The 25,673-nt window shown below is 44.5% G+C and overlaps 1 protein-coding gene across 2 annotated transcripts in view; it reads right to left on the bottom strand.

Annotated features, from left to right (window-relative positions):
* The window catches only part of LOC117360676 (vascular endothelial growth factor receptor kdr-like), a 333,742-nt gene that overhangs the window by 44,537 nt on the left and 263,532 nt on the right, over positions 1–25,673 (bottom strand). For both annotated transcript variants that reach the window (XM_033944848.1, XM_033944847.1), the window contains exons 20-26: positions 25,045–25,133; positions 23,934–24,099; positions 20,808–20,905; positions 19,267–19,389; positions 19,066–19,177; positions 5,840–5,939; positions 5,412–5,517 (exon numbers count right to left, since the gene is read on the bottom strand). In XM_033944848.1, the coding sequence (XP_033800739.1) occupies positions 5,412–5,517; positions 5,840–5,939; positions 19,066–19,177; positions 19,267–19,389; positions 20,808–20,905; positions 23,934–24,099; positions 25,045–25,133 (794 nt within the window). The remainder of the gene's footprint in view (positions 1–5,411; positions 5,518–5,839; positions 5,940–19,065; positions 19,178–19,266; positions 19,390–20,807; positions 20,906–23,933; positions 24,100–25,044; positions 25,134–25,673) is intronic.

Here is a 25,673-nt window from a genome sequence, read left to right as displayed (position 1 = left end):
TCATTCTCTAGTTTGTTACATTTGACGCTTGAAGTGGAGGAGTTCTGTGGCGTACTGTGGATTTTTGGATCGAAGAGGATTCGATTTTCGAGACGGCTGTCACGACGCAAGGGTACCTACAGCATCTTTGGGACCAACAATCCACGTAGAGAGTTGGTTGTCTAAGGAGAAGGGGTCAAAAGTATCCTGCGTTAGTCCAGAATAATCTAAAGGGCAAATTCTATAAGAAGCGCCCAAAAGTTAGGCGCCTAATTAGGCCCCGTTCAGCGCGGTTCAAGTAAAATTGGGTGCTGTTTAATGAATCACGCTGAGCGCAACCTATTTTGGAGGCGCCCAAGAAATAGCCCACCTCTAGGCACAACTAAAAATTAGGCGCCTAGCTGAGCGCTTAAGCACGCTTAAGAGCAGTGATTCTGCAACAAGGCGCCTAACACATAGCCACGCCCACGCCTAACGTGCATAGCGCCTAAGTTTTTGAAGGCTGCCTAAATTTCTGGAGGCGCCTTGTTACAGAATCGCGCTTTCTTGATAGGCGCCTACGTTTCAATCAGCGCTGATTAAAACGCTTCATTGCGCTTGTTCTTCAATTTCGATAGGCGCCTTAATGGTTGGGCGCCTCCGAAAAAGGTGTCTAACTTTAAGTGCTGGTTACAGAGGTTCATAGACAACCCCGCGAAAGACAAAGGCGCGCGCCGACAACTGAGCGCAAGACGGAGGCGCGCGCCAAAGAAAATTACAGTTTTTAGGGCCTCCGACGGGGGGTTTTGTTGGGGAGCCCCCCTCCAGTTTACTTAATAGAGACTGCGCCGGTGTTGTGGGGGGGTTGTAACCCTCCACATTTTACTGTAAACTTAACTTTTCCCCTAAAAACAGGGAAAATGTGAAGTTTTCAGTAAACTGTGGGGGGTTACAACCCCCCACAACGCCCCCACAATGCGGCGCGATCTCCCCCCCGTCGGAGCCATAAAAACAGTACTTTTCTGCGGCGCGTGCCTCCGCACTGCGCTCAATTGTCTGGGCACGCCTTTGTCCCAGCGCGCTTTTGACCTGACACCGGTTACAGAATTTGGGCCTAAGTGCTTTAAAATATAAGTCCACTGAATCCAACTTATTTTGCACTTAGGATTTTCAGCTAGGGAGATGCTGCTGCCAAAGACATTTATTAAATAATGCGGTCTGTTATAAAAAAAAAATAAACACACTGACTAAGATATTGCTTTTATATCAGATTTTTTTCCTTTTAGAAGAAAATAATGCTTAAAATTTGTTTTGATTTGTTTTTATAAATGCCTAGAGGTTTTCTCTCTCTGGCTTGGCAATATCCTCCTGCTACTTTGGTTTTCCACTCAATTGGAACCAGGCTTGGGATCTGGCACCTTATACCTTCATGCAGGCCTCTGCTCCGTGTAGCATGCTCTCTCAGTCTAGATCAGGGGTGTCAAAGTCCCTCCTCGAGGGCCGCAATCCAGTCGGGTTTTCAGGATTTCCCCAATGAATATGCATGAGATCTATTAGCATACAATGAAAGCAGTGCATGCAAATAGATCTCATGCTTATTCATTAGGGAAATCCTGAAAACCCGACTGGACTGCGGCCCTCGAGGAGGGACTTTGACACCCCTGGTCTAGATAGTGCAGTGGCAGCCTTTGGTTGGGGGCCAGGCATTAAAGGTCCTTCAGGAACCCTGTAATCGTGATTCCTGTGCCATTTCACGATGAGTATGCCTCTTTGATTCCTAGCTCTGGTCAACCTAAAGAACAGAAAACCCAACTCAGGGACAGAACCTAGATCCCTCTGCTATTGGACTAGCATTAAATGCATACTGCTGACCTGCATCCTGTTTATAGATCAGTCATGTGATTTGCCAAGTATCATTGTAGACCACCTACCATGCTTCCCCGAAAATAAGACAGGGTCTTATATTAATTTGTGCTCCAAAAAACGCACTAGGGCTTATTTTCGGGGAATGTCTTCTTTTTTTTTCACGTACAACAATCATCTTTCCCTTTCTCTCCTCCATCCTAATTCTTCCTCTTTCCTTTCTCTTCCCCCTTCACCCCCCCCCCAATGTGCAGGATCTTTCCTCGCCTCTCTTTCATCCCCCTTGTGCAGCTTCGTGGCCTTCCCCGCCGGGGCTTTCTCTCTGTCACTGTTTTGGAGGCTTCAAAGTTGGAAGTAGGTCAGGCTCATGGTGGGAGGGTCAGTGGGGTTCTGCTGCACAGAGGGATGGGAGGGAGGGATAGAAAGACGCTGCAGAGGAAAGGCCCGTTCAGAGCGCTGCCGCTCTTTTTGGAGGCCTCAGAGCTGCTGTACAAGGGCATGGGTGAGAGGCGAGGAAAGATGTACATGGGGAGGGGGGATAGAACAGAAAGAAGAGTTGGGATGGAGGAGAGGAAGGGAAAGACGATTGGCAAATCGGGCAGCACTAGTGTCAGGGATGGAATCGGGGAGTGTCGGGGTGGCTTCGGGGGGTCGATCTTAACTAGGGCTTTTTTTGTGGGTAAGGCTTATATTAGGGCCATCTTTGAAAATCATGCTAGGGCTTATTTTCGGGGTAGGTCTTATTTGGGGGGAAACACGGTAGAAGCACTGAGACTTTTAAAGTGGAATTGCACTACAGGCAGCAGCAGAAGAGAGGTTTTTAAAAAAAAAAATAAAGCCAGTATGATTTCTTTTCTATTCATTGATTTTTTTAAAAAAAATCTTTGAGATTGTAAAGAGACTTTGTGGACACCCTGTATATAAAAATCATCTTTGGAACAATTGTAATATGACTTTTCGGCATACAACCAAGATAGGGAGGACAGAAGCACAAAGAAGCCAGACCCATAGATCATACAGCTGTTTAATGCTGTACTGAGAGATTATGCAGCATCTCTGAGACACCCTCTCCAAATCACAGTAGGAAGACACATAAGGATCAGCTCTGGAGCACAGGTAGGTGGGGGTCAAAGAGAAACTGACGCATTTTATGAGGGTAAATACAAGAATAATTCTTTTTTCACCTCAGCAGGCATCCTACACAGTATTTAAGCAGCGGTAAAAGGCCTAATTCAAGAGCAGAGACTAGCTCAGTGTGAATTTTGCCTCATTAAAGTCAACTCTGTCTCATTACCGTGTGTAGCTTGACTATTTCAACATGCAAACTACTATAATGTGCCACTTTAACCAGCAGGAGATGGAAGCGCCCAGAAATTGCACAAAGTCTATACAAGAAAGCCGGTGTCATCTGCCAGTAATGGAAGATAATTACAAAATGTCATTGAGATAAAACCGCACTGTTGCTGTCAGTAGTAGCAAGATTCTTTTTAAATTAATATAATGTGTAGATTTTCCAGTCAGGCATCGGCAATTGTTTCATATGTGGAACCCTGGGAATCGTTTTCGCCCTCTCCTTCCCCTGTTCCCCTTTTCATGGTCTTTGGTATCAATGTTCTGTATCAGTGGTTCTTAAACCTATCCTGGGGGACCCCCAGGCAGCTGGGTTTTCAAGATATCCTTGATGAATATGCATGAGCGAGATTTGCCTATTAAGTAGATAGCAGGCATGCAAATCTCGCTCATGCATATTCATTATCATTCACACTATGCTTGTGTGTAGAAACTTCCCCCCCCCAAATACAAGTCCGCTCCTCATTCAAAATAATAACTTGAAAAAATAATAATAAGTTAAAAAAATGATGTGCTCAGACCCATAACAAAAATGCCACAGGGTAGGCAAAGGTTACCACAGGACCATCAGAGCCACATCAATGTCCCAACCACCTCGTCATACTTTTACAATCATGGCAGTGGATTTTTGACAAAACTGAAAAGGAAACAGTCTTTCCACCTAGTTTTCACTGAAACTAAAGGCCTGTTTTACAAAGCCGTGGTAACGCCCCAAAGCCCATAGAGATTTAAAGGGCTTTGGGGCTGATGCCGTGCAGCTTTGTAAAACAGGCCCTAAATGAGAACAGTTGCAACTGCCACCTGTTGGGGACACAGGGGAACTGCATTCAGCCAACCTTGGGCACTAAAGAACGAAACCACTGACATTTCTGATGGATGTTGCAATGTACTTATCTTTAACGAGTGACTGGTGGTTCTTCCACTTCACGGCTTGCCTTGCCACCTGGACATTAACATCTTTTTGTGTGTGTGTGTGTGTTTTGCATGTAAAAAAAAAAAAGGTGTTAATGTCCAGGTAGCCGTGAAGTGAAAGAACCACCAGTCACGCTTTAAAATAAAATATTGTAAATGTGTGACAAGGTATAGGCGATTGGGACATTGATGTAGCTATGATGATCCCATGGTAACCCTTGCCTACCCTGTGGCATTTTGGTTATGGGTCTGAGCACATTATATTGTAAACAATTAATTTTTTTTCAAGATATTATTTTGAATGAGTGGACTTGTGTTTTTTTGGTGGAATGCATATTCATTAGGGATATTTTGAAAACCCGACTGGCTGGGGGTCCCCCAGGACAGGCTTACGAACCACTGTCCTATGTTATTGGCTATCATGACTGGACATTGTAGCTCAGATTCTATAAAGCCTGCCTAAAGAAAGGCACCAATATTGGCTCCAATTCTATAAAACTTAGGCTCCCCTTCTAGAATCAAGCTTAGTGTCTCAGATTCTATAAAGCCTGCCTAAAGATAGGCACCGATATTGGCTCCGATTCTATAAAACTTAGGCTCCCCTTCTAGAATCAAGCTTAGTGTCTCAGATTCTATAAAGCCTGCCTAAAGATAGGCACCGATATTGGCTTCGATTCTATAAAACTTAGGCTCCCCTTCTAGAATCAAGCTTAGTGTCTCAGATTCTATAAAGCCTGCCTAAAGATAGGCACCGATATTGGCTCCGATTCTATAAAACTTAGGCTCCCCTTCTAGAATCAAGCTTAGTGTCTCAGATTCTATAAAGCCTGCCTAAAGATAGGCACCGATATCGGCTCCGATTCTATAAAACTTAGGCTCCCCTTCTAGAATCAAGCTTAGTATCTCAGAATCTATAAAGCCTGCCTAAAGATAGGCACCGATATTGGCTTCGATTCTATAAAACTTAGGCTCCCCTTCTAGAATCAAGCTTAGTGTCTCAGATTCTATAAAGCCTGCCTAAAGATAGGCACCGATATTGGCTCCGATTCTTAATGTCTCAGTTGCTTAGGTGGTGCTCAGTGTCCTAACATTTAGGCATCCCCAATTTATGCCACGGTTTTCTTTGCCTAGAGTTAGGTGCCGATATCAGAGCCTAACAGTACTTGATTCATCAAGAGGCGCCTAACTCAAGAACACGCCCATGATCCACCCCTAACTTTTAGTGTAGGCACTTTGGGATAGATGTCTAATTTTAGGCAGGGCCTGTGTCTGCAGCTGACGAGTCCACTGAAAGAAAGGCTATTTTTGTAAACTGGTAATTAGCAGACCTGTTGAACATTTGCCTGGAGGAGGTCTCCTAATCGTTCCACCAGATCGGTGAAGTTTGGTCGTTCTGTTGGAACTCCATGCCAGCAATCCAGCATTGTCTGGTACCTAATAAAGGACACACAGTTTATTAAATGCTTGTAGAGAACATCTCATATGGCTAATAAAAGGCATAAGGTATGGTAGATGCCTGCAGGGACATGATATGATCAAGTTGTATAGGGAGACTCTGGTGAACCCAATGTATTGAGGTTCAACAACCAACATAGATCAAAAGTCTCCTTTCAAACCCTGGGTGACCTCATATACTCTGTTCTGGGAGCAGAAGATTTGGAATAGCTGCTGAATAGAAAAGATCATCTCTTTAGTTGCTGGAGGAAGCAAAGTTCTAATAGCCTCATGATAGCATGAGAATGAGTAAAGGCCTCACATTTCAGGAGTGGTGTACTCTGGAGGTCTCATTCGGGTTCCTTCTTTAAGTCGAAGGCAAAAGTCCTCATCTATATGCACTCCTGGATAAGGTGAGGCACCTGTGGAGACAAGATAAGGATATTTTCTACCGATGATACTCCAATCCAATCTTTAGGTTTTTATACTGAGTCTTCCCTATGATAGAGCTCGACTCGGTTTACAATAATTAATTCTTCACATAAAGCAAGATCATTCCAGTTAAAAAATACCAAAATGAGGACATCATTATTTGAATCTTCAATATAAAGTGGGAGAATCTATTAATGGTTTCTGAAACAGCAGCGTTTTTAAGGATTTATGAAAACTTTGAAGAGAGGGTAAGATTCTAATTTCTGAAGGAAGATCGTTCCAAACTTTTACAAAGACAAATACAAAGGAGTGAGAGATATAGCTTAATGTTTTAATTAATAGCTGTCCAGTCTTCTCTTTCTTGTGTAAAATCTATAATCCTTTGTGAAATTGTTTATAACCATCCACTTATAGAGCAATTCTATAAGGGGGTACCTGGTTTTCGGCACTAGGAAAGTGCTCACTTTTCTTTATAGAATTTTAAAGCTACCCTTTGTCCGTCTTCTTTGCAGATACAATAATAAAATAACACTTCCACAAAGGTTCTATCTTTGCAGATACAGACATTTATACCAGCCATAGACCTGTGCCTAAATCATCACTGCTTGTGCCTAGATTATAAAAACATATAGCGATATAAGATTTTATAGCTGCATTGTGTGTGCAGTTTGCCCGTGTAAATGCCCACCTCCAAAGTAGTATGCACCATCACATTTTGGCATGCAAGTACAGGATACCACTGGAAAATGGTCATGCCGCCATTAACTCATGTTTTTGGCTCCTTATAGAATTACCCCATAGAATTAAAATCTGGGGATATTTTCCTTTATAAAACTGCCCAGGGTATATGGCTATGAGGACTATGTACTTGATTTTTCTCTATCATATCTCCCCTGAGCTGTCCAGTTGGAAAGGTCATGACTTCTCTAGTCCCATCCCTTTGGGTACTGCTTTGCTACATCCAGTGGTATGGACTAGTCTGGTATGGATGCGAAGGAAGGAAAAATAATGTCTTACCTGAAAATGTTCTTTCCTTTAGTCCTACCAAACCAGTTTAGAGGTCCACCCTGATTACTAATTGCTGCTCTGTGATTTTTTTTTCTTCCTTTTTATCTGATTTTGCACATTTCATGGTTTTTCTATCCCGCATTGTTACCTTGTTTTGTATGACTCACCTCCTGATGTAGTCAGCTACCTAAATGTCAGTGAGATATATGCCTCCCTTATATGGTTGTAGGCTGTGCTAGATGGTCTAGAATTTCAGTGTTGACCAATAGTATGATTATAAGCACCACTGCTTGACTAGTCGACATACTGAGCATTCCAAGGTTGCACGATGCCCTTACGGGATGACTCACAAAGAACGACTAATTCTCTGTCTCCATCTGCTGGTAGATGGACATAACAGCTCAGGAGTAACATCAGGAAACAGAAAAGATAGTGGATGACTAGAATGCCCTCCCGGATAATGTGCTTGGGGACACAAATTTATTTTAATTGGGTGCTGGGAAAGAAAGAGATGGATGCAGATGGATTCAGAGATTTTGGAAAGGATTGCAGTTTCTGCATTTGGGTGGGAAGTTTACAAGCAGGTTCCAAGGTTAAAGAGTAGCTGGTATGATGTGAAGGTCAATTTTGCATAGCTTGTCTAGGTAAGAAAAGGGACATCCAAATTGAGATGTTCGAAATGTGGAAGATATTTTACAAAGCAGAGCTTTTGGAAAAATACACATAGGGCTGTGGAAAATATATTTGATGACACGTATACCGGGAACAGTAATTTTATAACATATGTTAAGATGAGCAGCAGTCACTCAACACAGGTAGCAGCAGATTTTGTAAAGCCCTGACTGGCTGAGGCATCTCCCATGGGAGGGGCCTGAGGCACCTGAGCCAAGGACTTCCTTAGGGAGGAGCCTAAGGAAGTCCCTGATTGGCCAATTAAGGAGGTGAGCTCCAAACCTCTAGTTTTCGTATTATTGAGGTGGGTTTAAACACCAGAGCGGTGAGCCCAATTGCTCCTTCAAACCCAAGGTCCAAACAACCAGATAGCTGCACACGTGACTTGGAGCAGGTGTAAACTGTTGACAGTATCTGTGTATTTCCATTGCTAAACAGGGAATACATACAGACTTTTTGGGTCTGTCTTGACCACATCCAAAACATATCCTTTCAAAACAGCGTGCTATAGATATCTAGGACGAGCAGTTCTATAATTGCTATTGACATGAACTAATGCCACACACGCCTTCTAAAATCGCCTCCGTGGTCTTGCTTAATATAGTTGAAAATTTGCTTTAGCTAGTTAAGGGGTCCTTTTACTAAACTAACATGGGTACCATTGAGTCGTGTTCTTGTCCTAGTGACATAGTAATGATATCAAGTTTTCGTGGCAGAATACAGAAGCAGATTGCCGTCCCTTTCTTCTGCGCAGTATAAATTCGCATCAAAGGCGATCCTCCGCCTCCAGCACTGCCCATCTGCTGCTGCCCAGACGGGTGGTACATCGCTAGTCTGACATCTCCGCTGAAACCTGTCCACCTTGGGAGGCCCTGCTGGTAGTGAAACTACCGACGGCGTAGCTTTCAGCTTCTCAGGTGTGCGCAAGCCCCGGTGGCACGGCAAGCCCATGTACCATGACTGGAGAACACGTGCTTACCAGGGGTCAAAATTCTCAGGGGTCCTGTGATAGTTTTTGAATGTGAATGCGCTAAAAAGGAATTTAGTTTTTAGTGCCGGGGCATGTTTGGGGGGGGGAGGGGAAGTGAGTGTAGCTATGCTAATTGGTTAGCATGTGGGAATTGCCAGGTGCTGACTGATTAGCGCAGAATTAGTGCATGAGACCTTCCGCCTATAAAATAGGTCATGCCAGGGTTGTCCAGAAATACCTAAATTTGGATAAACAGTGTGAATTGAAGTTTTTCCCATGAATTTGATAGTGCTTGATCAGAAAATAATTTTTAAAATTTTTTTATAACCTATCATGGGGGTCCCTCAAAGCCACTGATTTCATAAAGCTGTTTTTCTTAAAATGTGCTATTATTTTTGCTTAATGCAGCAAATTTCTTGATATTATAACTATAACTTTTATATTTTCACACTCAGCAATGATACATTGATAAAAAGACATTTTTTTGAAAAAAAAAATCTAGCGGTATTTTATTATATGAACTTTCAATTGTGGAAAATAAGAAATTTAACATACTTTGGTAAGAGCGAAACATGTACATTTTGGTATAGTCATCTACCAATGACGTTCCAAACACTCAGGGCTCCTCAATCAAATAACGTACTATTTGAAATAACTCTCTGGGTCCATCTGTAGCAGTCCAAACATGGTTCTGAAAAAAACTATTTTGTATGGTCTCACATAAAGATTTATAGTCAATCAATTTAATACAATAAAACTCATAATCTTTGCGGTCTCCGGACTTTCTCCACACCCTCTCTGATTTCCGCCGTTCTTGTTTAATCTCATGTGGCACCTCATTTCTCCAATTCAAAGAACCATGCTTCAGCCCTTAGATTTTCGTTCTGTTGTTCAGGCGCTTCTCTTGTCTCGGATTGATTATTGTAATCTTCTCGATCTTGGATTGACAAAGAAGGCATGTAAACCTGTTCAACTTTTTATGAATTCGGCTGCTGGATTGATAATGGGCATCCCTAGGTTGGCTCTACACTGGTTACCTCTTCAGCAGAGGATTTGTTCCAAAGCATTATCAGTCGTTCATCAAATATTGTACTCCTCTGCTCCAACTTGTTTTCAGAATTAGTGGGAAGTTTATCAATCTGCCAGATGTTTGCGATCTGAGGGAGGGATGTCACTAATCAGTCGAAAAGAAAATGGGATTCGTTATAAATTCCCCGAGTTTGTCCGTCAGGCCCCTTCCCTTGTTTAGAAGCAGACTGATATAGCTTTCAATCCTTAACCCTACTCCTCTGCCCTCCAACCCAGCCAGCTGATTAACCCTTCCCCTTAACTGTATCCATGACATCCTGTTTGTCTGTCTTGGCTGTTTAGATAGTCCCTGCTCAAAGAGCTTACAGTCTTCTTTGTGACTCTGTACAGTGCTGCGTGCATCTGGTAGCGCTATAGAAATAATTCATAGTAGTAGTGTGAAGAGTTTCAGTCTTTGGGAAGCAGAGCTGAGATTGTGATGTCATAATGCCTCATTCGACCAATAAAAGCCAACCTCATCAGTGATGTCACAATGGCTTGATTGTCCTGTACTCCCCTCTGCCCTCCAACCCAGCCCGCTGATTAACCGTCCCCCTTAACTGTATCCATTACATCCTGTTTGTCTGCCTTGCCTGTTTCTTTGGGAAGCAGAGCTGAGCTTGTGATGTCATAATGCCTCATTCCACCAATAAGAACCAACCTCATCAGTGATGTCACAATGGCTTCACTGTCCTGTACTCCCCTCTGCCCTCCAACCCAGCCCGCTGATTAACCGTTCCCCTTAACTGTATCCATGACATCCTGTTTGTCTGTCTTGGATGTTTAAATTGTAAACTCTTTAGAGCAGGGACTGTCTTCTTCGTAACTCTGTATAATGCTGCGTGCGTCTGGTAGCGCTATAGAAATAATCCATAGTAGTAATGTGAAGAGTTTCAGTCTTTGGGAAGCAGAGCAGAGACTGTGATGTCATAATGCCTCATTCCACCAATAAGAACCAACCTCCTCAGTGATGTCACAATGGCTTGATTGTCCTGTACTCCCCTCTGCCCTCCAACCCAGCCAGAGATTAACCCTTCCCCTTCACTGTATCCAGGACATCCTGTTTGTCTGTTTAGATTGTAAGCTCTTTGGAGCAGGGACTGTTTGCATACTCTTTGTGACTGAACAGCGCGCTGCGTGCATCTGGTAGCGCTATAGAAATAATTAATGGTGGTAGTAGTAGTAGTTTAGGCAAAATCTAAAAAGTCTATTTTTTCCATTGCTGATAAAAATCTCTGGAATTCAATCTCAGGTACAATGAGAGTATGCAAAGAATGTATGTCCTTTAAGAAATTCTTGAAAATGCAATTATTTGTGGTTATTGTTTGTTTTCTGGTTTTTGTTTTTTTTTTATTTTGGTATTAAGAGAAATTTGTTGTATATTATGTTTTAAAACTGTGTATGTCATGTTCTTGTCCATCGTTTAGTTTTAAGCGATTCATAAATTTTTAAAATAAATAAATAAATGGCACTAGAGGTTTTTAGCGTGGGCTGGTGAGGTAAATGCTCCGATGTTCATAGGAATTTTATACGAAAAACCTCTCGCGCTGCTTAGTAAAACCCAGCATTAATAAAATACTGCTAGATTTTTTGCATAACATATTTTTTTTAATCAATGTATCATTATTGCGTATGAAAACATAAAAGTTACAGGCTGTAATACCAAGAAATTTGCTCCAATAAGCAAAAAGAATAGCAAATCCTAAGAAAAACAGAGCTTTATGTAATCAGTGGCTTTGAGCGATCCCAAGTGCCTTAGTCATTACATTACATTAATGATTTCTATTCCGCCAATACCTTGCGGTTCAAGGCGGATTACAAAATAAATTATCTGGCCATTTCCAGAGGAATTGAGGAGTAGAGCGGGTTGAGTCTTGCGGTGTTAGTTTGTCTTCAAGGTTTTTATTTCTTTTCTGAACAATTTGTAGTCTGGGGTTGTTATCAGAAAAATTGGAGAGTTGGTAGTCCAGTTTTGCTGCTTGTGTGGCTAGAAGGCTAGTCATCGATCCACAAAAGGTTAATTGAATTGAGAGAAAAAACCTCTTTATTGAATAATATCAAATGAAGGAAAAGACCTCACAATTGCCACTCCAAGGATCATAATGTTATCATCCCTATAAGGAATTGTGGTGTGGGTATCTTTCATTGATCAAAAAACCTTCATATTATTATTCATATGACTTAATTCGTCATTCTTTCAAAAATATAAATTTTTCTTATGGTGACTTAATTCGTCATTGTACAACTACTCAATAATTTATATATAAAACTTTTTTTTCTTTTTTCTTTCTTTTTTTAACTTATGTTTCTAACAATTTTCAAAACAGTGTAAATAGCATAATCGATGGTGCAAATCGCAATAGATCTGTGCAAAAAAGCTTGTGCAAAAAGGCAAAATAACTTATAGGCATATCAATTCTTTAAAAATTGACTATCCTGCCCCCTCCCCCCCCCACCTCAGAGTTACCATATGGCTCCAGAAAATCGAGGACAGAGTGAGACATTCAGGTTTTCCTTCCATTGCTTTCGGTGGACGTAAAGCCCGGATGTCTCTGTCTTCCTTCGGTGGATGTAAAGCCCGGATGGATGTCTCTGTCTGTCTTCCTTTGGTGGACGTAAAACTCGGATGTCTCTGTCTGTCCTCCTTTTTCTGGAGCCATATGGTCTCCCTACTCCCCACCAACCAAGCAAATAACCTTGCATGTTGGTGCGTTCGTTCGCAGATGGTATTATACCTGCTATCCTTCACTATCATCAGACCTGGCTTGTCTAGGAATCTCTGCATTAGCCTATCTCTAAGTACCTGAGAGCTGATTATCCCCTGCTTCACTGCAGTTATTTCACTGCTCTTGCTGGGAAGCAGGAGCAGTCTTGGTGAGCCAAGAAAATGTCACTGATTGCCACCCACCACCCATCAGCTGAGAGTTCGGCTACTGAGTGGGAAGTGACGTGAGGGAGGGAGCTAGATGTTATTTCGATCACTGCCCACCTCTGCAGACACTTCATCTGTCCATTCAGCTAGTGAAAGTGCTTCTAGTTCTGAGTCTCTGAAACTGAGCTGGTTTGATTTTCCCAGAAGCCCCAGAGGTTCTTAATTGAGTTGTCTGATTTTCTGAGTCTCCTGGACTTCCCCTCCACCTCCCGAGCAGCAAAGACAGTGGGATTTCTCGTGGCTTTCTCCGCACATGCAGAGGGGTAGAAAATACCGCGGGCACCTAAAATTTAGGACCAGCAGATGGGACTGGGTAAAACGTGGGTGTTAAAAGGAGGATCCCTGCGGACCCAACGCCACGGCCGCTTTCTTTTTAAAGCCGTGTGCTTTTAGCTCTGTGGCGGTCCGCGAGATCCTCTTTTTACCTTTTCTGTCGGTGGTTGCGATTGACGGTACTGAATACTACAGCGCACAACCTTACCGAGAAAGCGGCCGTGGCGTCGGGTCCGCAGGGATCCTCCTTTTAACACCCGCGGACCTCACGGATCCTTAACTCCCGTGGACCTCACAGATCCCACTCGCCCTCGAGGTGAGCAGGTGTTTAAGGGCGTGTGGTTAAGATCAGTGAGGTTCGTGGGCTCTGTGAGGTTTGCGTTTTACCCAGTCCCCCCCAGTGGAAGGGAAGCTGATGGGGTCTGGCCTGATAAGAGCAAGTTACAGCAGGACTTAGAAGGTGAATTGCATTGAAGCCCAGCACAATGACATCTGGTAACTGCAGCTTAAAGGGTCCTGGAAGATGGCAGCTAAAGGAGAGGGTTTGTCTAAGGAAGTGTGCCTGGAAGGGGGGAGGAAGGAGAAGTGAGGATGGCAGTGCCTGGAGGAACGCAAGAATAAAACACAGGAAAAACAAGTAACATAGTAACATAGTAGATGACGGCAAGATAAAGACCCGAATGGTCCATCCAGTCTGCCCAACCTGATTCAATTTAATTTTTTTTCTTCTTCTTAGCAATTTCCGGGCAAGGATCCAAAGCTCTGCCCGGTACTGTGCCCGGTACCAACTTCTGAAGTCTCCGTCAAAGCTCACTCCGGCCCATCTACACCCTCCAAGCCATTGAAGCCCTCCCCAGCCCATCCTCCACCAATATGCCATATACAGACACAGACCGTGCAAATCTGCCCTGTACTGGCCTTAGTTCTTCAATATTTATTCTGATTTTTTGATTCTAGATCCTCTGTGTTCATCCCACGCTTCTTTGAACTCCGTCTCCGTTTTCTTCTCCACCACCTCTCTCGGGAGCGCTTTCCAGGCATCCACCACCCTCTCTGTAAAGTAGAATTTCCTAACATTGCTCTTGAATCTACCACCCCTCAACCTCAAATTATGTCCTCTGATTTTACCATTTTCCTTTCTCTGGAAAAGATTTTGTTTTACGTTAATACCCTTCAAGTATTTGAACGTCTGAATCATATCTCCCCTGTCTCTCCTTTCCTCTAGGGTATACATATTCAGGGCTTCCAGTCTCTCTTCATACGTCTTCTGGCGCAAGCCTCCTATCATTTTCGTCGCCCTCCTCTGGACCGCTTCAAGTCTTCTTACGTCCTTCGCCAGATACGGTCTCCAAAACTGAACACAATACTCCAAGTGGGGCCTCACCAATGACCTGTACAGGGGCATCAACACCTTCTTCCTTCTACTGACTACGCCTCTCTTTATACAGCCCAGCATCCTTCTGGCAGCAGCCACTGCCTTGTCACACTGTTTTTTCACCTTTAGATCTTCGGACACTATCACCCCAAGGTCCCTCTCCCCATCCGTGCATATCAGCTTCTCTCCTCCCAGCATATACGGTTCCTTCCTATTATTAATCCCCAAACGCATTACTCTGCATTGAATTTTAGTTGCCAGGCATTAGACCATTCCTCTAACTTTTGCAGATCCTTTTTCATATTTTCCACTCCCTCTTCGGTGTCTACTCTGTTACAAATCTTGGTAAAAAACAACAAAAAATCCACTGCAATAAAAATGAACTAACGGCAAACAAAATATAAACAGCAAAACAGCAACAAAAATTATGAAAAAAGAAAAATAACTTCCCTTTGCTCCTATAAATATGTGGCTGACACCTACGTTTTGTGACTATTTTTCTCTCTAATAAGTGGGGAAATTTTGTCGGGGCTTTAAGTCGCATTATTTGCTCCTTAATACGACTTAAAGGGCACTAACACAGTTTGTCTCTCCCTAATGTGGCGACATGAAGGGCCTCTTCTAACAAACTGCGCTAACAGTTTTTAGCGCAGAGAGCCGCGCTGAATGGCCCGCGCTGCCCCCAACGCTCACAGAATTCCTATGAGCGTCGGGAGCAGCGCGGGCCATTCAGCGCGGCTCTCTGCGCTAAAAACTGCTAGCGCAGTTTGATAGAAGAGGTATTAAGTCATTGTAGGTTGCATAATAATGAGATGCAAAACAGAGAAACGCACATAAAGTAACTCATTGCATTTGTAAATTCCACAATGCGACTTGTACTGCTCACAGCAAGTCACATTATGGCCCTTAAATCAAGGTACTTTACTGCCCAGAGCATCAGGCTGCCAAGCCATGGCCCGTTGCTTCTGGGTCACCTTTTGAGGGGCAGCAGCTATAGTAATAATCCCCCATGAGGCCCCCCCCTGAAGAACCCCCAGTTCCTCCTCCCAGTGTGCCTCCCAGCCTGAATGGCACCCCAAGCTCAGAAAGCCTCTTGTATCCCCCACAACCTTTCCTTCATCTAGGGCACAGGTGTCAAAGTCGGTCCTCGAGGGCCGGAATCCAGTCGGGTTTTCAGGATTTCCCCAATGAATATGCATGAGATCTATGTGCATGCACTGCTTTCAATGCATATTCATTGGGGAAATCCTGAAAACCCAACTGGATTACGGTCCTCAAGGAGGGACTTTGAGATCCCTTAGTCCTGGGAATATTCCAGTCGGGTTTTCAGGATTTCCCCAATGAATATGCATGAGATCTATGTGCATGCACTGCTTTCAATGCATATTCATTGGGGAAATCCTGAAAACCCGACTGGATTACGGCCCTTGAGGAGGGACTTTGACACCCCTGATCTAGGGGATGGGTTCCAAAATGGCAACAGTGACCCCTAGTGGCAGCCTTTCCATTTAAGGGCAATGCATCGTATACGTCTAAGGCGCTTAGTTATCCTGGCGTGCCTCGTCGTCCACTTGGCTGGCCCGTGTCCTCCTACTCTGGTCCGTCAGGGAGGGTTCTGCTTTCAGCTGCCTCAAATCACGGCCACCAACTCCTTATCCCTCAGGAGGTTTCCGATTGGTTTAATATGAGGCTAATCTAATCTTCTATTTTTGCGTCGCTCATACCTAGGTAGACTCAAGGCGACTTAAACAGGGGTGTGAGGAAGGAGAAGGGGGAGGAGGTGGGAGAAGCGAAGAGGAGCGGAGGAGGGCGTAGGAAGAGGGATGGGAGGGGGAGGAGAGGATACAGGTGATTAAGTGTCAAATAGATGAGTTTTCAGTTTTTTTCCGGAATATGGTATAGTTAGGCTCCGTCCTGGTCATTTCAGTAAGGTCAATCCAAGTTTTTACGCCTACTCCAAAGACCAGCTTAATTTTCTGCAGGCCTATTTTCTGTTAGGTCTGTTGTTTTTTTTTCCCTTTTATTTCATGTTTAGTTTTCCTCTTTTAGCTCCATTGTAATTATATATTCTTTTTTTTACCCACTACTTTATTTTTCTTTCTTTTTGAACGTAGTCTTTCTTTTCATCCTCCCTGAATATTTATGACATATGTATCCTATCTCTATCTTTCCTATCTTTAATGGAGTTCTTTTCATAAATTCATTTGTATTGTAAAATGCTTAGGTCTGTGATATGCTAGAGCGGTATAACAAGTCTTAATAAAACATAACATAAACATTTCAGCCAATGTTCCGAGACACCATTCACTTTATTTCCTTTGGAAAATTAGTAAATGGTACATAGAAACATGATTTCAGATAGAGGCCAAATGGCCCATCTGCAGCATCCACTATCTCCTCCTCTCCCTATTGGCTAAGACTCTTAACATTTGCATCTCCTCTGCCTATAGGCTAAGACTCTTAACACTTGCATTGTGATGTCAGAGAACTTTCTGATTATAGAAACATGATGGCAGATAAAGGCCAAATGGACCATCGCAGCATCCACTATCTCTTCCTCTCCCTATTAGCTAAGACTCTTAAGATTTGCATACCCTCTTCCTATAGGCTAAGGTTCTTTACACCTGCATTGTGATGTCATAGAACTTTCTGATAATAGAAACATGATGGCAGATAAAGGCCAAATGGACCATCGCAGCATCCACTATCTCCTCCTCTCCCTATTAGCTAAGACTCTTTAAGATTTGCATACCCTCTTCCTATAGGCTAAGGTTCTTTACACCTGCATTGTGATGTCATAGAACTTTCTGATTATAGAAACATGATGGCAGATAAAGGCCAAATGGCCCATCGCAGCATCCACTATCTCCTCCTCTCCCTATAGGCTAAGACTCTTAACACTTGCATTGTGATGTCAGAGAACTTTCTGATTATAGAAACATGATGGCAGATAAAGGCCAAATGGACCATCGCAGCATCCACTATCTCCTCCTCTCCCTAACAGATTCCATGTGCCTGTCCCACGCTTTCTTAAATTCGGACACAGTCTTCATCCTTCACTGTAAGACTATTCCATGCATCCACCACCCTTTCTATAAAGAAATATTTGCTTACATTACCCCTGAGTCTATCAGCTCTTAACTTCATCCTATGCCCTCTCCTTCCAGTTTTTCCTTCATTTGAAAAAGATTCACCTCCTGTACATTAATGCCACGGAGATATTTAAATGTCTCTATCATATCCCCTTTCTCCCGTCTTTCCTGCAAATTATACTTTGTAAGGACTCTAAGTATGTCCCCCATATGATTTATGATAAAGACCACTAACCAATTTTGTAGCAGCCCTATGGATCGACCTCAACCTATTCATATCTTTTCGAAGGTGGTAGGCAGTGAGTATGAATGCTGAAGGCACACATGCATTTTTCCCCCCCATTTGCACAAGTGGCATCGTATAGATTTACATAAGAACATAAGAATAGCCTTACTGGGTCAGACCAATGGTTCATCAAGCCCAGTAGCCCATTCTCATGGTGGCCAATTCAGGTCCCTAGTACCTGGCCAAAACCCAAGGAGTAGCAACATTCTATTCAGAATCTCAAAGAATAGCAAGATTCTGGAATCCCAAAGAGTAACAAAAGATTCCGTAATCCCAGAATAGCAACATTCCAAGCTGCTGATCCAAGGCATAATAGTCCGATCAATATTCAGCCTGTGACAGTCAGTCAATTTTTAAACACTAGGCAGAATTAACCCTAGATTTTCAGTGTTGGACCATGAGTGAACATTGGCATTGAATAGCAGAGGCTAATTACAACCGCACTGGGTGCTGGAGCTTAAGTGGGCCCTGTCCAATATTCAGCCAGAACTAGGTTTACAAGACGTCCGGATTTACCCAGACATGTGCTCTTTTTAGAAAACTGTTGGGGTGTCTGGACGTTTTCCTGGACTGGAGGGAGTTTGACCGGGTTTTGAACTCACTCTCTCCAGTCCAGGCTCTATCCCGGAATTGGGAGTCTTCCCCGTCCCCAGCACCTCCTCCGATACTAAAATTTCACAAAAAAACTTTATGCAGCCAGCAGCATTAGCTACAGGATCCTGCTGCTTTTGGCCTGCCCCAGAAGCCTTCACTCTGCGGCACTTCCTGTTCCCGCTTAGGCGGGACGCTACAGGGCAAGGCTTCCAGGGCAGGCTGAAGGCAGCAGAATCCTGTTGCTAAGGTTGCCAGCCGCCCGAAGTTTTTAAATTGCAGTGCCAGAAGAGGTACTGGGGACAGGGGGGTCTCAGAAAGCCATATCCGAATACAAGGTGGGCTGGAGAGAGAGAGAGGCTGTGCTGGGGTGTGTGGTTTAGGGGCGAGACTAGCAGGGATGGGGCAGGGCACTGTGTGGGGGGGGGGGAGGGGGTTTGGGCATGGTCAGGGCCTGGTATCCTCTCTTTTTGATTTAACAACTACGGTATCCCCTAGCTGGAACCCACATACGATACTTAAGCGAGCCCTAGTTGACTATCAGCTAGGACCTGTATAAGTATGTTCAGATGCCTCTGCTTCTCCCCTGTCCCAATCCCCCCTCCTCCTAAGTTCCCTCACCCATCTCCAGCCCTCTCAGGCCCCTTGGTAGGTCCCTGGTGTCTTAGAGGGGTCTCATGGAAAGGAGCAATGCCCACTCACTCCCGCCCGTTGTCGGCCCAGAAACAAAATGGCTGCTGCAATCCTGAACCCAAAAAAGACTCATAAAATCACCGCAAAGATATAGAATAGAGAAGCAAGACCTCACCCTTGACTACTATAAAATATACTAGGGAAAAAGGGACTTACCAAGAGAAAAGATTTCCCACAACAGCACCCCAAAAGACCAGACATCGCTCTGTGTTGTGTATGTTTTGTCAAAAATAGCTTCGGGTGCCATCCATTTAAGCGGAAGCCTTGCCTAAGAATGAAGATGCGAGGTGTTATGGATAACTTATGTAGCTTTCTGACGACCACTAGGAAATGAGAAATCAGCAAGCAAGTACTCACATCGCCTTTCCGCACGTAATCAGGATCTTTGTAAATATCCCGGGCCAGTCCAAAGTCACAGATCTTCACCACATTATTTTCAGACAGTAGGATGTTCCTGGCTGCCAAATCACGGTGAATACACTAAAAATAATGAGAACCCGCTGTTAGTCCTGTAAGTGTTCACTGCACCTGGGGCCAAGTGGACATAAGAGTATCAAAAGTCAAGGTCGCTGGGATTCTACCGGAAATGTTTCACAGTGTTTTTTATCACTTTTGTTGGACCTTCATCTCTCTCATTCTGTCCATCTTTAGTTCAGTAGCACTTTCAGCTTCTTTTCTTTCTCTCAGATACCGCTAACGGTGGCAAACAAGACGGCAAAGCCACGTACCTCAGAAGCGGCTGCATGACCTGCCATTCAATCCAAGGAGCTCCTGTCGCCAAGGAAACCATCGCCACACGGTTGGCGGACTGTGTCTCCTTTTGCTGTGCTCGGCCTAAGCTGATGCTCAAAGGCTGCGTTACCGCACATAAAGTTTGAACAATGGCGACTTCATGAGCTCATCTACGCTCCACTCCCATTGAGAACATCTATAAAGCAGCCACTTGGTCCTCAATTCGTACATTCACATCCCACTATTGCCTGGACACTCATTCCAGAAGGGACAGTCGGTTCGGCCAAACAGTTCCACAGAATTTATTTTTCACTTAGACGCCAACTTCCCTCCAACCCTGTTGTTTTCACCAGGCCCGTGGTAATTATCAATAACCCTCTTCTCCGGAGGCATGAGCCTGGCAGCTAAGGAGTTCCACCTGTGAAAATATGCTGCCTGCTTGTCCTCGGATAAAGCGAAGTTACTTACTGGTACGAGTGCCAGGTGTTATCTGAGAACAGCAGGCGGATAGTCTCACAACCCCTCCACCTCCCCTAGTTAGCTTTTTTAACTGAACTGATGGTCCTGCGAGCCGGCAGCGGGCGGGAAGGCACTCGCACCTCTGCTGTACGGGCAGTTTGAGATTTTTATTTTTTTCATTTTAAAAGGGACAGTACAGTTTTGCACTGTCCGTACTGGGCTCCCACGTGTGACGTGTGACGTGTGAGAATAGCTGCCTGCCGTTCTCGGATAATACCTGCTACAGGTAAGTAACTTCGCTATACTGGACCCCGAGGGACCAAAATGTACTGCTTCCAACAACAACAAAAAAAATGCTCAAACCACTTGTTTTGCAGCCTGGTGGCAACACTAGGCCGAGACCTCGGTTTGATTCAGACATAGGGTCTGTCAGATCGTAGTTCAGCTAGGGATGCGGAGGAGGCAGTCCTCACAGCCTTAAAGGGGTCGTGCATGTGATACAGAGATTCAAGAGGTGTCCGGTGCATGGCTCCATAGGAGTGGGCTACCTGGGGCTGTTGATTGATAGACTTTTTGTTCCATAGGGCATCTGCAACTGGGGACCTCTGGGGCAGGGCAGAAGTTTGTTTGTTCAGCCCTCCTGTTCCCTGTGCCTCAGACCTGGGGAGCAAAGTTCCTGCTATGTTAAATATCATACTGACAGGTACCTTTCTGGAAGCCAGGAACTCCATGCCCTTTGCCACCTGGAAACTGTAGCAAATCAGATCTTCCATCGTTAATGGTCGCTTGCGCAGTTCCTCAGCATCTAGACAGAAGAAATCATTAGAGTAGATGACAATGATATAAGCCACGATTAATCAATTACGCTAGAGAATGACACGGTGACAAAATTCATCACCGTTCCCGTCCCTTTTTCAATCTCGGTCCTTCTGCACCAGCATTCTTCAAAGCAAAGCTTACGGGTCAGTGGTTGTGGCCATTCATACTCTGATTCTTATGGGAGCCAAGGATAATGAAGCCATTGTGACATCACTGATGTGATTGGCTCTTAGGCACTGATGGAATGAGGCATTATGACATCACAATATCTGCTCTGGATACCAGAGACTGTCATTCTGTAGTGTCTATTTCAACCTCTGTCCTTCTACACCAGCATTCTTCAAAGCAAAGCTTGAGGGTCAGTGGTTGTGGCCATTCTTCCCTCTCTCCTTAAAGAATGACATGAAGATGGTTTCCCGTGGTTATCCGTGGGGACGAGAATGGTGATGAATTTTGTCACCGTGTCATTCTCTAAATTACGCTTCACAGCTAAGATCCTGTTTCAACAGAGCAAAGATTTCTACCACAAGCAGTGGCGTGGCGAGAGTGAGAGGCGTCCATCCCCCGCCTCTTCTTCTCCACCCCCACCCTCTCCTGGCGCGCGCGCGTCCCTTCCCCACACCTCGTTAACGTTCGCTGTGTGAGCAGCAACCCCCAACCCGCTGCTGGCGTCGGCTCTTCCTCTGACGCCCACGTCCTAGGCACGGGTCCAGGATGTGACGTCAGAAGAAGAGCCGATCCTGACGCCAGCAGCGGGTTGGGTGATGCTGCTCGTGACCGGTGGAAGGAAAGCAGCTTACACAGGGAAGGAGGGGTGGAGAGGGGGATGGGAGCTGGTGCCCCATCAAGAGGGTGCCTGGGGTGGACTCCCCTCCCCCGCCTCACTACACCACTGACCATAGGCAAACACTGCAACCACCGATGCACAAGGCTTTAAAAATTTTGTTATGGTTTTACCTGGGATGCCATATCCAAATAGTGCTTTTGGTTTCGTATCACATAAAACAGTAGATGGGAAATTCAGTGCAACTTCTCCATTGAACAGTTGTGCCTAAGGATCATTTTAACCTCAGGAATTGGGAAAACATTTTATCACTACACTTCCCCCTCCGTATTCGCGGTTTCAGCAATCGCGGTTTCGATTATTTGCAGCTTTTAGCTTGCTGGCTCCTCCCCCCAAATGACATCAGCTTGCATAGAGAAATCGCCGATTCCCAGCATTTTCTTCTCCGTGTTTTGCCTCTCCTTCAGGAACAGGCCATGTTATTCGTGGGTTTTCACCATAGTCATGATGGTTTTTAATAGAAAACAGCAAATAACATATTTGCGGGTCTGTTAATCCCCTATCACAGCGAATACGGAAAAAGATGTGCACTACTATTTATCATTTCTGTAGTGCTGATAGACATATGCAGCATTGTACATGAAACATTCAAGTGACAGTCCCTACTCAGTAGAGCTTACAATCTAATCAGACAGATCAACAGGGCAAATAGGGGGTTAGGGAGTTTCTCAGAAAGAGAGAATGATAAAACAGGCATGGGGTGCTTTTCAAGTGAGTGGGAGTTAGGAGCTAAAAGCCTAGATTTGAATACTGCCAGAGCTTGACGTACTGACTCAAGCAGTCTAGTCCAACTGTAAGGTGCAGCAAGAGAGAATGGCCATAGTATGGAGCTGGCGGAAGAGGAGAAGGGTAGAGAGAAGAGAGACTTACTCGATGAATGGAGTTCTCGGGGAAGAGTATAGGGAGAGATAAGAGAGGAGAGATACTGAGGATCTGCAGAGTGGATGCGCTTGTAAGTCAATAAGAGGAAATGGTTAGGGAGCCAATGAAGTGACTTGAGGAGAGCGGTAATGTGAACATAGCGACTCGGGCGGCAGAATTTTGAACAGATTAGACGGGAGAGAGATGGTTACACGGAAGACCGGTGAGAAGCAAGTTGCAGTAGTCTAGGTGAGAGGTGGTAAGGGTATGGAGAAAGGTTTTGGTAGTGTGCTCAGAGAGGAAGGGTCGGGTTTTGGTGATATTATAGAGAAAGAAGCAACAGGCTAATAACAGCTCTACACTATGGATTTTTCTATAACCATATTCAATAGATAACTCCTTTCCACAAAATTTAGCAAGTAAAAAGGATGGAATTGGTGCAGAGGAAGGCTACTAAAATAGTGCTTGGTCTTCGTCATAAGGCGTATGGGGACAGACTTAAAGATCTCAATCATGAGTCGAGTCTCATTTGAAAGGAAACTTTGCAATGAGAGGGCATAGGATGAAGTTAAGAGGTGGTAGGCTCTGGAGTAATCTAAGGAAATACTTTTTTACAGAAATGGTGGTAGATGTGGGGAACTGACTCCTGGAAGAAGTGGTGGAGACAAAGACTGAATTCAAGAAAGCTTTGGACAAGCATGTGGGATCTCTTAGGGAGAGGAAGAGATAATGGTTACTGCAGATGGGCAGACTGGATGGGCCATTTGGCCTTTATCTGCCATCATGTTTCTATAATCAGAAAGTTCTATGACATCACAATGCAAGTGTTAAGAGTCTTAGCCTATAGGAAGAAGAGATGCAAATGTTAAGAGTCTTAGCCAATAGGGAAAGGAGGAGATAGTGGATGCTGTGGATGGGCCATTTGGCCTTTATCTGCCATCGTGTTTCTATGTTTCTATAATTAGAAAGTTCTATGACATCACAATGCAAGTGTTAAGAGCCTTAGCCAATAGGGAGAGGAGGAGATAGTGGACGCTGTGGATAGGCCATTTGGCCTTTATCTGCCATCATGTTTCTATGTTTTTATAATCGGAAAGTTCTATGACATCACAATGCAAGTGTTAAGAGCTTTAGCCAATAGGGAGAGGAGGAGATAGTGGATGCTGCGGATGGGCCACTGGGCCTTTATCTGCCATCATGTTCCTATGTTTAAGTTAGGCAGTCTCTACTGTTTGAAACATGACTTCTGTCTGAGTAACTTTTTCTGCCCTTATAAAGAGGGCAGATGTTGGCAGGCGATGGGACATACCTTCTCCTTCCTCCTCTGAGTCACTGTAGCTCTTGTCCTCAATGAATCCCGAACTGGCAGAGCTGCCCGTGCTCGCTACGCTCTGCAGCCGTGGCTTTATAAGCTCAGTTAGGTCATTGTTGGAGTCATCCAGCACTTTCTCTGTTGGGTCAGAGTTTTCTTGCGACTGAAACGAGATGCCACAAAAATAAATGTTATCATCACTCCAGGAAGACAAACTATTGGATGGAAATATATTCTGAATGCATGAAAGAAAACATATTGCTGAAAAAAACAGGGCCAAAAAACTCAGCCCACTACAGCAGGGCAAGTCCCCAAATATGACATTTTGATGAGAAAAAATAAACACAGTTGGACAAGTTTGGACATGAACCAATAGCCTGTGCAAGGGATCTCTCTGCTGATCAAGCGAGGCTCTGAAAACCCAGGTCTGATCTACTCATAGGGCTTGGAGGGCATAAATGTGCAGAGGTTATACCAATTTTAGGAAAGAAAGTAACGTCACAGAAAGTCCCCAAATGTGTTTAGACCTGCTCTGGGGCATGCACCAGTGTGCATATTTGCAAACACAGCACGCCAAACTCCACTGCCAAGATAATGCTGCCGAAAATCAGGAGACAGACCTGGTCAGTGGCACGTAAGCAGGAAGCAGGTTCCAATCAGGAGCTGCTTTGACACGCAGGCCTAAAGGTGCCGTTTTCGCTTTGCAAACTGAGAAAGTCTGCAGGTGAGATGTACCCCTGGACTTTATATCAGAACAGGCAGCTGGAGAATTACTAAACTAAACTAAACCTTAGGTTTGCATACTGCGCCATCTCCACAAGCATAGAGCTCGGCACGGTTTACAGGGTTAGGTTGAAAAGGAGCTACAATGAAGGGTTATAGGAAAGGAGCTAGGAAGCTAAAGAACCAAAGAGCGGGAGGTGTTAGATTTTTGAAAAGAGCCAAGTTTTCAGGTGTTTGCGGAAGGATTGGAGGGAGCTTGAAACTCTCAATGAAGGAGAGAATGCTCAGGATCTGTTTCTAGCTAGTTCCTAACTGGTTGCACGAATGGACGTGCCATGAGGTTAGCAGTTCACATGAGGCCCACACCAGGTTTCCGGCTGTTTACCTTGCAGGCAATGAAATCGCCTCTCTTGCTCCTCAAATAATTTGAAAGGTTTCCGAACTTGCAGTATTCTACTATGACCATCAAAGGACCTGTGAATGACAAAGACATTGCAGAAATAACCTTATAGGACGCAAGCTGCCCACCACACTTCATCTTATAGTGGATCTATTTTCCAGTGCCAGTATATGACATCGGAAAGACGTGGAACGAACTTGAACTCAGAGACAGAGGTGTGCGTATTTTATCAACTGTTCAAAAGTGGTGTCCTCCTTTTTGAGGACATGTCCGGATGGCTTTTCAAAACTCGGCACTTTGCTTCCTCAAAATGTGTCAGACAGGAGGCAGCTAGGGGGGGGGGGGGGGGGGTGGTAGGGATTAGGGGCGGGTCTTTGGAGTAATGGAGTTGGGATGGGTGGAACTGGGCAGGCCTGGGGGCGGGTCTAGGGGGGTCCAGGTTTTACTAAAGTAAAATCTGGTAACCCTAAGCTAGCATTACTTATCCAGGAATAATGCAGCTTGTGGAGTCCACGGTACCTTAAACTAAGATGCATTACCAGAAATATAGGGCTCCTTTTATCAAGCTGCGCTAAACCGCCAGTCGTAGCTGTAGTTTTAGGCCAGCGCGGGGG

The sequence above is a fragment of the Geotrypetes seraphini genome, chromosome 5 (assembly GCF_902459505.1).
Source record: "Geotrypetes seraphini chromosome 5, aGeoSer1.1, whole genome shotgun sequence".
NCBI classification, from domain to species: domain Eukaryota; kingdom Metazoa; phylum Chordata; class Amphibia; order Gymnophiona; family Dermophiidae; genus Geotrypetes; species Geotrypetes seraphini.
This window is presented reverse-complemented; position numbering and strand designations above follow the sequence as displayed.